The sequence below is a fragment of the Misgurnus anguillicaudatus genome, chromosome 11 (assembly GCF_027580225.2).
Source record: "Misgurnus anguillicaudatus chromosome 11, ASM2758022v2, whole genome shotgun sequence".
In the NCBI taxonomy this organism is placed as follows: Eukaryota; Metazoa; Chordata; class Actinopteri; order Cypriniformes; family Cobitidae; genus Misgurnus; species Misgurnus anguillicaudatus.
In genome coordinates this window covers 6,158,113-6,173,497 of record NC_073347.2, presented here as the reverse complement: position 1 = coordinate 6,173,497, position 15,385 = coordinate 6,158,113, and the positions used below count along the sequence as shown (strand labels likewise).

At 36.9% G+C, this 15,385-nt stretch overlaps 1 protein-coding gene across 2 annotated transcripts in view; it reads right to left on the bottom strand.

Moving 5' to 3' along the window:
* The window catches only part of csmd1a (CUB and Sushi multiple domains 1a), a 696,936-nt gene that overhangs the window by 194,657 nt on the left and 486,894 nt on the right, over positions 1-15,385 (bottom strand). For both annotated transcript variants that reach the window (XM_073872919.1, XM_073872920.1), the window contains exons 22-24: positions 12,897-13,066; positions 6,843-6,999; positions 552-743 (exon numbers count right to left, since the gene is read on the bottom strand). In XM_073872919.1, the coding sequence (XP_073729020.1) occupies positions 552-743; positions 6,843-6,999; positions 12,897-13,066 (519 nt within the window). The remainder of the gene's footprint in view (positions 1-551; positions 744-6,842; positions 7,000-12,896; positions 13,067-15,385) is intronic.

The following is a 15,385-nucleotide window of genomic DNA, read 5'->3' as shown; positions in this document are numbered from 1 at the left end:
TCACAAGGGGAGCCAAAGACTTATTTTTCACATGCTTGCAGAGAATGGTTACTGGGTTGATCTTATTCACATTTTCTACAGTAGGTTGATAGAAGCACTGGGGACCCAATTATAGCACTTGAACATGGAAAAAGTCAGATTTTCATGATATGTCCCCTTTAAGAGGTTCAGCAACATCCATAATTGCAGATAAAGCGAAAGTAATGAATTAAGACCAAAAACTATATTAATTCCAATAGTTCAGTGAAATTTAACACACCATTTAACACACCTGTGTGTATGTTTCTGTGTAAGCACTAGACTAGACTAAAACATTGTTTTTTATAAACTCGTACTAAGTATCTCACAGTATGGCAAAGGAAGATGCAATTGCTGCTCCATAAAAAATGATTATGTTACTAGACTTTTTAAAGTTTGCTTATGTAAACAAAGTTACTACATTAAACACATTAAAGATGGACAATCCAAAAACATCAACTGAAAGGATTATAACAGATAATTATCTACAAGAACTGTGCAACATAAAAGAGGTTTCAGTGCTGTAAACTCACCAAGGCAAGTTGGAAGTGGTTTGTCCCACACCCTGCGGTCTCCGCTGAGGCACGTCAACGTGCTGCTCCCATGCAGCGTGTATCCGGGATTGCAACTGTACAAAACAAAGGTGTCTGCAAAATGGCCGTCGTCTTGGATTTTGTATCCATAATTAGGTGTCCCCGGCTCCTCACATTTGACAAGGTCAAAACCTGTGGAGGAGCGAGATCACAGTAAGCCAATTTGAATGGTAAGAAAAGACATCTGGCTGCTTCAAATCAACCCCCTGGAAGGCTGGATCTGACTCCTGCTTAATAATGACATAAAGGTGGCGGCAATAAAACCTGCACCTGCTCACCACAATTACCTATGCGGCCCAGAGGAGTCCATCTCAAATTAATACCAGCACCGCATACGCTCAAGACAAAGAGCAACCGTACAAACACGCTGCATGTTCCACCGGTAGTTTTGTGCATGAAATGAGTTTTTCTTCAACAAATGGTCAGTGAAATGAGATGTTTTACCTTAATGGTAATTACTGTTAACCTCAGGGGTCAAAGTAAATATTATATGAGATGTTTCTTGCAAATTCCTTTGCAAGTTCTGTAACCCTGTTACCAAAAATGTACAGTTGCAGAGCCTTGTACATTTTCTTTTTAACAGTGTAGGTTGGGATGTTAGTTTGTAAACTTTTCGGTAACACTTTACTTGAATGGTAAGTAAAAACACCATCATAATCATGACACAACACTTAGGGTTTGTGATCGCATCACACATTTCTGTTTATGTGTCATTGTCACGGATTGGTAACTCAACTGTTTTGTCCTATTTTCTTACCATTTTCGCTTTGGTTTAGGGTTAGATTTACATAAAGTGACATCCTTACCCAAACCCAACTCTAATGCCAGGCGACAGTATTTAAAATTTAGAAAATGAAGAGTTTGGTTCCAAAACGCGATAAATGCCATTTTTGAAAAAAAAATGTTACTGCCAAAATCAGTATTATATCAGGTCAGTATTTAAAAGTAAATTCTTACTTTTAGGCAAAATCCAATATCCGCCGTGTTATTCTGTCATCTTTTCTCCCTTTTTTCCCAAAACGCAATAAATGCCACTCCTCCTTTTCCACAGAATGCAATAAATCCGCTCCACAAAAATGTTCAGCGACGACGTCTCAAGTATAAGTTAACCGCAGCAATGACAGTCTTAGTATGACAAAGTAAATGTTTTGATTAATGCATTATGTTTATTTTTTTAATCAATGAATATAAAATGGCAAAGATGAATGCACATTTATATATTGATTGAATAAATTTATAGCATTTTTATGTTTTTATAACCTAAAGATGCTATGTGCAAGTTTGTAACAGAAAATAGTGGTTTTCATCTTGTCACTTTCTTGGTATAGAAAACACGTTTTTACCAAAATTTGTCAAAATGGATTTATTGCGTTTTGGATCCAAACTCTTCAAATATAAAAAAATAAATCAGAAAAAAATAGTATAAACCAATACTTCAAGTGACTAATGCAAACACCAAATCTAACCCTAAACCGAAGCGAAAAAGGCTTGAAAATAGGAAAAAGCAGTTGAGTAACCAATACGTGACAATAGCCTCTTTCACACAGTAATTCTGGTAAATTACCATGAATTTACCAGAATGAATTTACCAGTAAATACAAAAAATGTGCTGTTCACACATGCAGTGACGTTCCGTCTTTTTACCGGTAAGACATCATTCACACATCAGTATCAAAATACCGGTAAACTCGGAGAGAAAGCGGAAGTTACCTGTGGCGCGCGGCCGGCGAGCTCCGTCCGTGTCGTATTTGTAAACGGCGAGTTATGACTTAATATCCACGGTCCGTATTTTGTTGTTTTCACATCTGTGGCAAACGGTCGCGAAGTTGCTCGTGACCAAACAACATTGCGTTAGGCGGCGTCAAACGGAACCTACGCGTTTGCACCATAGATATGTATAAAGGCTAGATGGCTCGAGGCGGAGTCCCTAACGGCATCACCTGGCGGCCATCTTAGGACAGGGCGCTCGCTCACTCGTAGCATTGAGTTTAATGGTGCAGGTACTTTTAAATGACCATAACTTGCTCAATTTTCTACCGATTTTCAAACGGTTTGGGTTTTTACAAACGTTATTAACGTGGCTATAATTCTGGATGTTTTAACATGTTTCATGAATTTATTTTTTATTTTTAGTATAGGTATGCAGTGTCTTAGGTACATCTTTGACGTTTATAACAAACCAAACCGTTTGAAAATCAGTAAAAAAATTAAGCAAGTTATGATCATTTAAAAGTACCTGAGCCATTAAAACTCAATGCTACGAGTGAGCAAGCGCCCTGTGGTAAGATGGCCGCCAAAATGCGGACGTTGCACTCAATTGGCCAGCAGCGCGGACGAGCCATCTAGCCTTTATATACATATCTATGGTTTGCACATTAGGCTTCACAGATGGTGTGCTAAGGACGTCGGCAATTTGGCAATTAGATGGTAAGCTGTTTTAAACAACTTTGGTGAAGAAATGTGGATGTTAACTTCAGGTGTGCTCGACTTTTAAGCAACATGTGTGTGGAAACGTCCGTAAACAGTCTGGGGGAAACCGCGTCACCTGTATAAAAAACTTTCTGATTGGCCCGCCCGATCTGTCAGCGCGGTCTGACGTCATCTAAATGCCGGTAATGCTATATTTTTCGTTCACACACAGCGCTTACCGGCAAATTACCGTTAATCTTACAACCTGTTTTACTGGTAAATTGGGAGCACTGATTTACCGGAAAGGTTCTGTTCACACATGACATGTTAACTGCAATTTACCAGTAAATTACCAGTAAAGACTGTATGTGTGAAAGGGACTAATGACACATAAACAGAAATTCGTGATACGATCACAACAAAAAAGGCGGAAATCCGTGACATTATCACGAAAAAGAATAAAAAAATTATGTGACTATATCTACATAATTTTGTGAGACGGGGTAGACCAATACATCATAACTTGACTTGTCATAAATCTGTCATAAACATGACATAGCAAAATAATGATCAAACTTAAGAAACTACCTAGCTTTATGGGTTAACATTACATTAAACTGACATTTAAATGTCATTAAGTGTTAATACTATGTCAAAAAAATTTAAATACCTTAACAAAATGCCCCAGACATGCCAAAATATGATACTTAACTTTATGTATGTGCACAATACATTAAAAACTGACAGCTAACAGAACTTGTTCTTCCTCACACAGAGGGTTCTGAAATTTTCCCAAATTTCCCAACGCTGTAAGGCTTAACCTAGTACTGTTTTCATATAATTTTAGGTGAATCGGTCTCCAAATGCAATAAAATATAATTTTATCAATTTGAATTATTATTATTATTGAATGATTGATTTTATTTGTTAAACACATGGAGGAAACTTAAAAAACATGAAGAATATTCATGATGTTGTTATAAAACTATATGACAGAGTATTAACACTTAATGACATTTTAATGACAAATTATATTTGTATCACTGGTAAAAAGTGGTCAGTTATGTTGTCTTGGTAATGTCAAGTTGTCATAATGTATTGGTTTAAGTCAAGTTGGCATAGCAAAGACATTTCAAACAATGTCATCTTTGCATTAATAATGACACAATTGAATGAATGACACTTAATGACAGTTGTCAAAAACGTGCATAAAATCTGCTTCATTATGAAGGTGTCATGTCAGTCTTATGAACACCCTTTCAAGAAAGTGTTACCAACTTTTCTAGTTGTCATGGTTGGTTATGCATTTTTTTATTTTTAACATACATTTATCTAAAAGGGCCCCTAACAACTTTATTTGATGAAAGCTACATATCTACAGTACATGAACTGCATGTCTTTATTTATGGATAATAGCTTATTTCCAGAGCCTAAAACTATAAAAAGAAATCCTACAACCGCAATCTATTTCCTTATGTCTTTCGCTGGGAAGAAGGTGAAAGTCGTAATAAGGAAATAATGAGCAGTGGATAACAAGAAGATTATCAGACTGTCTCTGACCAGCAATTAAAACTTAATATCTTTTCACATGCTGTGCTGTTCTTCGTCTTGTTTCATCAGTTTCTATATTGTAATAAGAGCAACAGCATTTGATTTTCTTTGCATTTACTGCCAGAATATAAAAAAATTAAAAGGACTCCTGAACACATAGAAATTTCATACTTTATTTCACTACTTTGTGAGAAAATGTATCTGTTTGACAACTTTTTAGAGTAATTCACAAGGTCACAAGAATGTTCTGTCAATTTAAGGTACATTTTAAAAGTGAAAATAAAAGTTCCTACTTTTTTTAACTCAACAAAGAGAGCCATCAGCCTAAAGTTTTTTCAACCTTCATCTGCAAGGTATTCAACAATGTACCGAAGGCTCTTGTGAAATTATTTTTTATTTTAGGTAAATGCTTATATTTTCTGTCACTATAATAACTCTGTCAGGCAAACGGTTAATATTTTCCTTCATTTTGAATAGATCTGTTAACATGACAACAAACACACTGGTTTTAAATTTGATAATTGTGGCTCACTTTAGGCATTTTCACACTGCGCTTAACCCTGGGTTATCTTTGTTCTAAACCCAGCTTTTAATCCTAGGTTAAAGGATTAGTCCTTTTTGAAAAAATAATCCAGATCATTTTCTCACCACCATGTCATCCAAAAAGTTGATGTCTTTCTTTGTTCAGTCGAGAAAAAATTATGTTTTTTGAGGAAAACATTCCGATTTTTCTCATTTTGATGGACTTTAATGGACCCCAACACTTAACAGTTTTAATGCAGTTTAAAATTGCAGTTTCAACTGAACTTTAAAGGACTCTAAACGATCCCAAACGAGGCGTAAGGGTCTTATCTAGCAAAACGACCGCCATCCTTGACAAGAAAAATAAAAAATATGCACTTTTAAACCACAACTTCTCGTCTATCTACGGTCCTGTGAAGCGACAGCGCAACCTCACGCAATACATCATCATGTCAAAAGGTCACGGATGACGTATGCAGAACTATGCCCAGATAAGTGGAGAAAGACGACTGTTCCGACGTTGTTGTATGTCAAATGATACTAATGAATGTCTTTGTGTCAGTTTATTGGTAAAATGGTCTGCAAGTGTGTGTTTCACATATGTAACATGTGACCTTTCGACGGCATTATGTAATATGTAAGGTCACGCTGGTGCATCACAAGGTTACTGCAAGACGAGAAGTTGTGGTTTAAAAGTACATATTTTTGGCGGAAATGATGATCGTTTCCTAGACAAGACCCTTATGCCCTTTGAAGCTGCATTAAAACTGTAAACTGTTGCCACCAAAGGCCACTATATGGAGAAAAAGTCTGCAAATGTGCATTTCATATGACCTTTCCACAGCATTACGCAATTACGTGAGGTCGCGCTGGCGCGTCAAAGGACCGTTGATAGACGAGTTGTTGTGGTTTAAAAGTGCATATTTTTTATTTTTCTTGACAAAAATGACAATCGCTTCGCTATAAAAGACCCTTATGCCTCGTTTGGGATCATTTTTGTCCTTTGAAACTCCGTTGAAACTGCAATTTCAAACTGTAACGGGTTGGGGTCCATTAAAGTCCATTAAAATGAGAAAAATTATGTTTTCCTCAAAACACAATTTCTTCTTGACTGAACAAAGAAAGACATCAACATTTTGGATGACATGGTGGTGAGTAAATTATCTGGATTTTTTTTAAGAAAATTGACTATTCCTTTATATTAAAGCAACACTAAATAGTTTTTTTTTACCTTAAAATAACGTTTTCAAAAAAGTTTCAGTCGTTCACCCACTCGAAACAGGGTGAACGGCACTTTCACATTCGCTTTGCAGCCCTCTATCGGCCAAAATCGCACTAAAGAAGTTTCAAATCATCGGGTCGCGGTCCTGTAGTCCGAGTGAAAACTACAAAAACTTGCTTTACGGCAGACCTACAATTCAATCAGAGCCAGCTTTGCTGCAGTAGGCTAAATTATTTACGACAGTAGTAATGGACAATTCTGCTTCCAACCTGTAGGGGGAGCAAAGAGCAAAAACTCTTTAGTGTTGCTTTAAGGATCGTTTCACACTTGTAGGAATGGGATTATCCCTGAAATTAACTCCCTGCTCCGAAGCAGGGTTAGCCATTATGTTTTCCAGTGTGAAAAGCATTTTTAAGTGATAGGCGAGCAGATTACTCACCAAAGTATCTTTTTTACAATATCTTTTCTATAGACATAAGTCAGAAATGAAAAAAGCTTGTGTGTGCATTTAGTTCAGTTTTCCTTACTGCTGTATGACAGCTGAAATCCTTTGCCCGTCCCAGTTCCATTGCTGTTAAACTCCATCCAGAGATGATTTGACGTACTGTTGAGGATGACGTCAGACATGTCGTTTTTTGTGAATTTTCCCAGCAGTCTTGATGAACTATCTTGACCGTCATAAACCTAGATCAAAATACACAAGAGTGTTAAAAACACTTGTTTCTGTGGTTCAACTGATGAAGAATTGCATTAGCTGTGCAAAAGATTACGTGTTTAATTCCCAAGCAAAAACAGATGTTGATGAAATATGTATACCTTGAATACACTGTAAGTTGCTTTGGATGAAAGCATCTACCAAATGTATAAATGTTATCCATGACATTTGATTAACCAATAGTCAGTCTCAAAAATGCCTTTCTTTGCTCTTTAGTACAGTGAAAGGTAGAAAGAGGAAATAGCAGGATATCAGAACGAGCCCAAAATCAGCAAAGGACCTCAAGTTGAGATTTTGGACTGTGCAGCACCGTACGTCGGGCTCTGACCTGTCTCGGAAATGCTCTTGATGATATACCCTCTGTCATGAAAAACAATATGTGTTTTCTCAAAATGTCGCATTTTGTGTCTGCATTGAATTATGTAATTGGTTTTCGAAATGACATGCATTTTGAGACAATAGCCTCTGCACAGAGAGGGCGGGAAACGCTGCGGCATAGGAGAAAATATTAAAGGTCATAAATCAATGTCAAGTAGCAGTTTTTCACTTTTCTGTTGCAGAGGACACGGTTTCAGGCCTTAATGAAAAATATCATGTGATTTCAGATTGCATGTGGAGAATGTCTCCTAGTATAAGGACAGGACGGTTCTGATTGTCTAGGATGCGGCAAACCACTAAAACAGCCGCTGAAATTAGCTAAACAAATCAATAACATCATTAATAAGTGCAAAACGGACTATGTTTTAGTCTTATAGCAGACAAATTCAAACATTCAGAAATGTCATTCGACATTATATTTTTGATGATACACTGTAACTGCGACAAAATGTATGTGTTTCTGAATTGAAAAAGTGTCTCGTTCGCATCCTTCATTTGCAACTTCTTAATTAGTGGTCTTATTAGTCCTTAGGGACCATCTTTCTTATGTGATGGTACATGTGCCTTAAGCACGACATAAATTAATCTATGAATAGTTAATGCCGTCTCTAAGTCCCATTTGCTGGTCTCTTAAGGATTACACACACGTTACTTTTTTACAGTGTTGCAAAAGTGATGTAATGACTTCATCAAACTTTTTGGTTTTGTATAAAATTATTGCCATCACTTTCGCTGTTATTCAGCCAATGAGAAATAAATCAAAGTGAAGAAAAACTTAAGTTCTTAAGTTTCAACTTGTAAACTCCATTAAATCTTTAGGGCGCAGTCACACTATTCAAACTTTGACTAGTGTGAGCGCTCCATACCGTGCCCGGGTGCGGTTTGGATTACTTGGGCTCAGGTGCGTAATGCACAGTGCGAAACATCAGTTGCACGACAGTCATTCAACATCCTCTACCTCCGAAAAAGCGTTTTAATGCACAAAGTTTATTAAAACTCAAGTAATTGGCTTTCAAAAGAAAAAGTCGACTAGGAGTCGCTGGAAAGAGTTGTCCAGAGTTCGAATCCTTTTTCTGTAAAGTTGTGACGTCACGCCTTGCAATGCGTTCTACGTAGTGTCTCAAATACACAAACCCTTTGAACTACGTCATGTTGATAAGACATTGTACTCTCTCTCTCTGCGCTGTAAAAGTGAATTTGATTAATTTTCATCTCCAAAGGAGGAGGTGAACAATCAGTAGTTTTAATTCGTCAACATTACAACAGTCACTGGAATCCAGGTTAACCATAAAGGATGGGTTAGTGCCTATTTTATTGGGACCAGATTGTTCCTCTCCTATGAGTCTGATTAATAATTGTTGCTTTTAGGTTCTGTTGAGCGTGCTAAATATGTAGTTTTGTACGTTGTGTTGTGTGCGCTCAAGCTAATCGGCTAACTTAGCCTCAAGGTAACTCATGTTTATAGTTCTGCTACTCTGCAATCGGCCCGCTATTGTCTACAAATGTGTTAATTTATGCAGAATATCTGGCGTTCTTATTACTTGGGAGTCAAGATGGAAGAAAGAGCAATTCGTTGGTTTACAAACTGCAGTGCTTTAGTGGGGTCCATTTGGCTAATGCATATAACGTTATTGTTTGGTTGTTTACTACCAAGCTGTGGGCACGGTTCGCTTAAGTGTTAAGCAACTTTTTCCTTTAGAGGCTTTATTTATATAACAGTGTGGAGCAGTATCAGTGGAGCACCGTACACTAGAGTCCCTTTCCATTGTAAACACAGAGTAAAGTGCAACTGCGACCAATCAGAGCAGAGTAGCATGACGCAAAGGAGGGGTTTGGTAAAATGAATCTTCGAACGATTCATTTGAGAGTCGTTGGGAAATAAGGAAAAATTAAATGCCTTACTATTAAACAACAAAGTGTTTTTTGACCTTGCATGCATTCAAACTTCTTGTTGGGGACTCTCAAAAGAACACATTAATTGGTAACACTTTACTGTGTTACTGTGTTCATAAGACTGACATGACATCTTTATAATCATGACATGGCACATGTCATGAACAAGGAGATTTTATGCAGATTTATGACAACTGTCATTAAGTGTCATTGGTTACATTATGTAATTTTTAATGGAAAAATGACATTGTTTGAAATGTGGTTGTTATGACAACTTGACATAAACCAATACATCTAGTCATAAATCTGTCATAAACATGACATAGCAAAATAATTATCAAACTTAAAGGAATAGTCCATTTCCTTAAAAGAAAAATCCAGATAATTTACTCACCACCATGTCATCCAAAATGTTGATGTCTTTGTTCAGTCCAGAAGAAATTATGCTTTTTGAGGAAAACATTGCAGGATTTTTCTCGTTTTGATGGACTTTGGTGGACACCAACACTTAACACTTAAAGGAATAGTCTACTCATTTTCAATATTAAAATATGTTATTACCTTAACTAAGAATTGTTGATACATCCCTCTATCATCTGTGTGCGTCCACGTAAGCGCTGGAGCGCGCTGTGACGCTTCGATAGCATTTAGCTTAGCCCCATTCATTCAATGGTACCATTTAGAGATAAAGTTAGAAGTGACAAAACACATCAACGTTTTTCCTATTTAAGACGAGTAGTTATACGAGCAAGTTTGGTGGTACAAAATAAAACGTAGCGCTTTTCTAAGCGGATTTAAAAGAGGAACTATATTTTATGGCGTAATAGCACTTTTGGGAGTACTTCGACTCGCCTGAAAAGTCCGCTCCCCTTCTCACTCTAATAATGGGAGAGGGAGGGTGTTACTGCGCCGAGTCAAAGTACTCCCAAAAGTGCTATTACGCCATACAATATAGTTCCTCTTTTAAATCCGCTTAGAAAAGCGCTACGTTTTATTTTGTACCACCAAACTTGCTCGTATAACTACTCGTCTTAAATAGGAAAAACGTTGATGTGTTTGGTCACTTCTAACTTTATCTCTAAATGGTAGCATTGAATGAATGGGGCTAAGCTAAATGCTATCGAAGCGTCGCAGCGCGCTCCAGCGCTTACGTGCACGCACACAGATGATAGAGGGATGTATCAACAATTCTTAGTTAAGGTAATAACATAGTTTAATATTGAAAATGAGTAGACTATTCCTTTAACTCAACACATAACAGTTTTTTTCAACGGAGTATCAAAGTACTATAAACCATCCCAAACGAGGCATGAGGGTCTTATCTAGCGAAACGATTGTCATTTTTGACAAGAAAAATAAAAAATATGCACTTTTAAACTACAACTTCTCATATTCCTCCGGTCCTGAAAGCGTCAGCGTGACCTCACGCAATACGTCATGACATCAAGAGGTCACAGAGGACGAACGCGAAACTACACCCCAGTGTACAAGTGTGTTGAAAGAGGACCGTTCCTACATTTTTGTATGTCAACTGATACTAATTAATGTCTTTGTGTCAGTTTATTGTTTAAAATGGTCCGCAAATGTGCGTTTCATATATGTAACACGTGACCTCCCTACGTCACTACGCATTTACGTTAGGTCGCGCTGGACCGGACCTAGACGAAAAGTTTTAAAGTGCATATTTTTTATTTATTGTTTCGCTAGATAAGACCCTTATGCCTCATTTGGGATCGTTTAGAGTCCTTTGAAAAAAAACTGTTATGTGTTGAGTTAAGTGTTAAGTGTTGGTTGTCCATTAAAGTCCATTAAAATGAGAAAAATCATTTTTTCCTCAAAAAACACAATTTCTTCTTGACTGAACAAAGAAATATATCAACATTTTGGATGACATGGTGGTGAGTAAATTCTCTGGATTTTTCTTTTAAGAAAATTGACTATTCCTTTAAGAAACTACCTAGCTTTATGGGTTAACATTACATTAAACTGACATTTAAATGTCATTAGGTGTTAAAACTATGTCAAATATATTAATTAATTAATTAATTAAATTAAAAAATGTTTTCCAGCGATATGGACCCAACCCTGCATGGCTTAACCTATTATTGTACTATTTTCATTTAATTTTAGGTAAATCGGTCTCCAAAGGCAATAAAATATCATTTTATCCATTTTAATTATTATTATTAATATTGGATGATTGATTTTATTTGTTAAACACATGGAGGAAACTTAAAAAACATTATGAACTGAAGAATATTCATGATGTTGTTATAAAACTATTTGACAGAGTATTAACACTAAATGACATTTAAATGGCAAATTATATTTGTATCACTGTAGTTGAGGTCAAGAAAAATATTCATGATGCTGTTATAAAACTATATGACAGAATATTAACACTTAATGACATTTTAATGACAAATTCAATTTGTATCGCTCGTAAAAAGTGGTCTAATGTTAAGTTGTCATGATAAGTTATGCTGTATTGGTTTATGTCAAGTTGTTATAACAAAGACATCTCAAACAACAACAACAATAATAATAGTAATAATAATAATACATTTTATTTCAACCTGATCTCACGAATTTCCGTGGCATAGTCACAGAATTTTTTGCTCATTTTTCCGTGGCATTCTCACGGATCTCCGCATATTTCTGTGGCCCTGCCACGGACTTTCTTTTCGGTGGCATTCTCACGGATTAGTAACTCAACTGTTTTGTCCTGTTTTCTTACCATTGTTGCTTCGGTTTAGGGTTAGATTTACATAAAATGACATCCCTACCCAAACCCAACTCTAACCCCAATGTCAGGCGACAATTGATTAAAGTTTAGAAAATATAAGAGAATACATCAGAAAAAATAGTATAAACCAATACTTAAAGTGACATACTAACGCAAACACCAAATCCAACCCTAAACCGAAGCGACAATGGTTTGAAAATAGGAAGAAGCAGTTGAGTAACCAATCCGTGAGAATGCCACGGAAAAATTATCAAAAAATTCTGTGACTATCCCGTGGAACTTCATGATGATCATGTTGTTTTATTTATAGCGCACTTTACATGAACTCAATGACCTCAAAGTGCTACAAAACATCATAAAAGACTAAAACAACAAAAACATAAAAAATAACAATATTAGCCATTTGCTTTTCTAAAAAGATGAGTTTTAAGGCCTTTTTTAAAAGAGTCCACAGTCTGTGGGGCCCTTAGATGAAGAGGGAGAGTGTTCCACAAACTAGGTGCAGCTGAGCAACAGGCGCGCAAACAATGTCATCCCTGCATTGAAAATTACATAACTGAAAGAATGACACTTAATGACAGTTGTCATAAACGTGCATAAAATCTCCCTTATGCTTATGGCACATATAAAGGTGTCATGTCAGGCTTATGAACACCCCTTCAAATAAAGTGTTACCCATTTACCTTTCTAAAAGCATAATACAGGCCCTTAAATATAAAAATCTTTCTCTGCTATAAAAAATGGTTTTGGTTATACCATCCACCCTCAGGCACATTTATTCCTTGCAGTATCATGAAAATCCCAGATTTATACGACCTGTTGCTGGTGTAATTCAGCTCTCGCTCCTACCTTGAGGTAATCTCCCTCGTGAAGCTGGAAGGTGGTGGCAGTAATCTGAATCCCCTGGCCTCTGTCCGTCTCAATGTGATAGATGCACTCATGGTTGTTGTCGTAATTAGCAGGGTAATTTGGTGACAGTAGGACACCCTGACTTCCCACAGAGGTTGAGCCACACTCGGCTAGGCAAACCCGGGAAAAGCAGTCATGGGAAACAAAAAGCAGTAAGAAGAAAAGGGTGAGGAGAGACAATTCAAATATCCTATCTAACTTATTAACAAAGCTGTGTGTGGCTCCCTAAAAGCAGAGCTCAAATAAGGTGGGCTCTATTCATGCCTCTGCTGTGACAGTTGCTACTCCATTTCCTTCCGATAGGCCAGTTGTAGCAGTTAGCATATGCACCTTTGTCATTTTGATTAATAACCCCAACAGCAGCTGCTGAGGAATACTGATTAACTCGAGTCTTAATGCATTAGTTGTGTTGGTTACAAAAGCTCACTGCTGTCTTTGTATTTAATATTCTGTGCTGTAAGTATATAAGCAGATGTTGCTTCAGGACCTTGAGCTCAGCAACTTAATACAGAACTGTCTAGCTTTAGCTTCCTTAGACTTTAGCTTAATTTATGTAAAGGGGGCAGCACAGGGTAGCACTGTTGCATCACAGCAAGAAGGTTCCCGTTTTGAGCCCCGGCTTGGTCGGAAGACCTAATGGCTGTCCATATTTTGCCATGTTGTTGATGTCCTCATGGCAACATTATGTTGACCCTGGGACAACATTTCAATCAACCAATCAGGAATAAATTTACAGTTTGTTTTAAGTTTAAGCTTACAACCAGGATTAGCTGCTTCTAGACTATAGTTTTTCACTAATCATTGCCCTCTGATTTTAGGGTTCAGTTATGTGGGTTTAGGTTTTAGGGGTTAGGGTTTAGGTTTTATTAACAAAAATGTTGTCCTTGGGTTAACACAATATGTTGGCATAAGGAGATCAACCAATTGGCAAAATCAGGTCGAGCAAGACCTAACATACAGGTCATGTGAATTGGAGATGTCAAATTGCCTTTCCTCCAATTTGAGTATGGATTAACTGGTTTTCACCATGAATATAGTTCATATTATATTTCTGCACCAAATAGAAGTCCAAAATTATAAAACGCTATCAAAAAACGTTCAAATTACCCTTTAGTACAGGGAGGTCCCATGGCTAAACGCTATGCCTTTGGTTTAACCCTTGTATTGTGTTCGATTTTTGTGACGATTTTGATTTGATTCAATGCAATTCCCTAAATATCACATTATGAAAAACGAGAAGGAATGAGGTATTAACAGGACCATTTTAGTATCCGTATTTGTCACACATTACAAACACTTAAAGGAACCCTGATATGTCACTAGACATTAAGAAATCATTTTCATTTCAAATACTTATATCACTGATAACAGTGGTCCGGCCAGGATATTGTCATTTAAAAAGTGGAGTTGCAGCCCTCAACTGATGTTTATGTTGTCATGTTGTGTATTGGCCACCAGTTGTGTGATTGCAGTACCAGTTTTGGCCACAATCCTACATACTGTTCCTTTAATGTCAAAAAGTATGATTTTTGAAAATGCGTTTAACCACAATTTTTAACATGTTTGTTTTAAAGGAATAGTCTACTCATTTTCAATATTAAAATATGTTATTACCTTAACTAAGAATTGTTGATACATCCCTCTATCATCTGTGTGCGTGCACGTAAGCGCTGGAGCGCGCTGCGACGCTTCGATAGCATTTAGCTTAGCCCCATTCATTCAATGCTACCATTTAGAGATAAAGTTAGAAGTGAACAAACACATCAACGTTTTTCCTATTTAAGACGAGTAGTTATACGAGCAAGTTTGGTGGTACAAAGTAAAACGGATTTAAAAGAGGAACCACATTCTGCGGCGCAACAGCACTTTTGGGAGCACTTCGACTCGGCGCAGTTACACCCTCCCTCTCCCATTATGAGAGTGAGAAGGGGAGCGGACTTTTCAGGCGAGTTGAAGCACTCCCAAAAGTGCTACCACGCCACAAAATATAGTTCCTCTTTTAAATCCGTTAGAAAAGCGCTACGTTTTATTTTGTACCACCAAACTTGCTCGTATAACTATTCGTCTTAAATAGGAAAAACGTTGATGTGTTTGGTCACTTCTGGCTTTGTCTCTGGATGGCACCATTGAATGAATGGGGCCAAGCCAAATGCCATCGAAGCGTCGCAGCGCGCCCCAGTGCCCACGTGCACGCACACAGATGATAGAGGGATGTATCAACAATTCTTAGTTAAGGTAATAACATATTTTAATGTTGAAAATGAGTAGACTATTCCTTTAACAAATGTTGAAAATAAACTGTTGTAGCGTTTAACATTTAACATTTTATTTAACGTGTTTTTTTTGTGGTTTTTTTTTTTTTTTTTGAAAAATACGTATTTTTAAAAAACATCCTAAATAAACTAGTTAACATTGCTGTGAAATTAAAT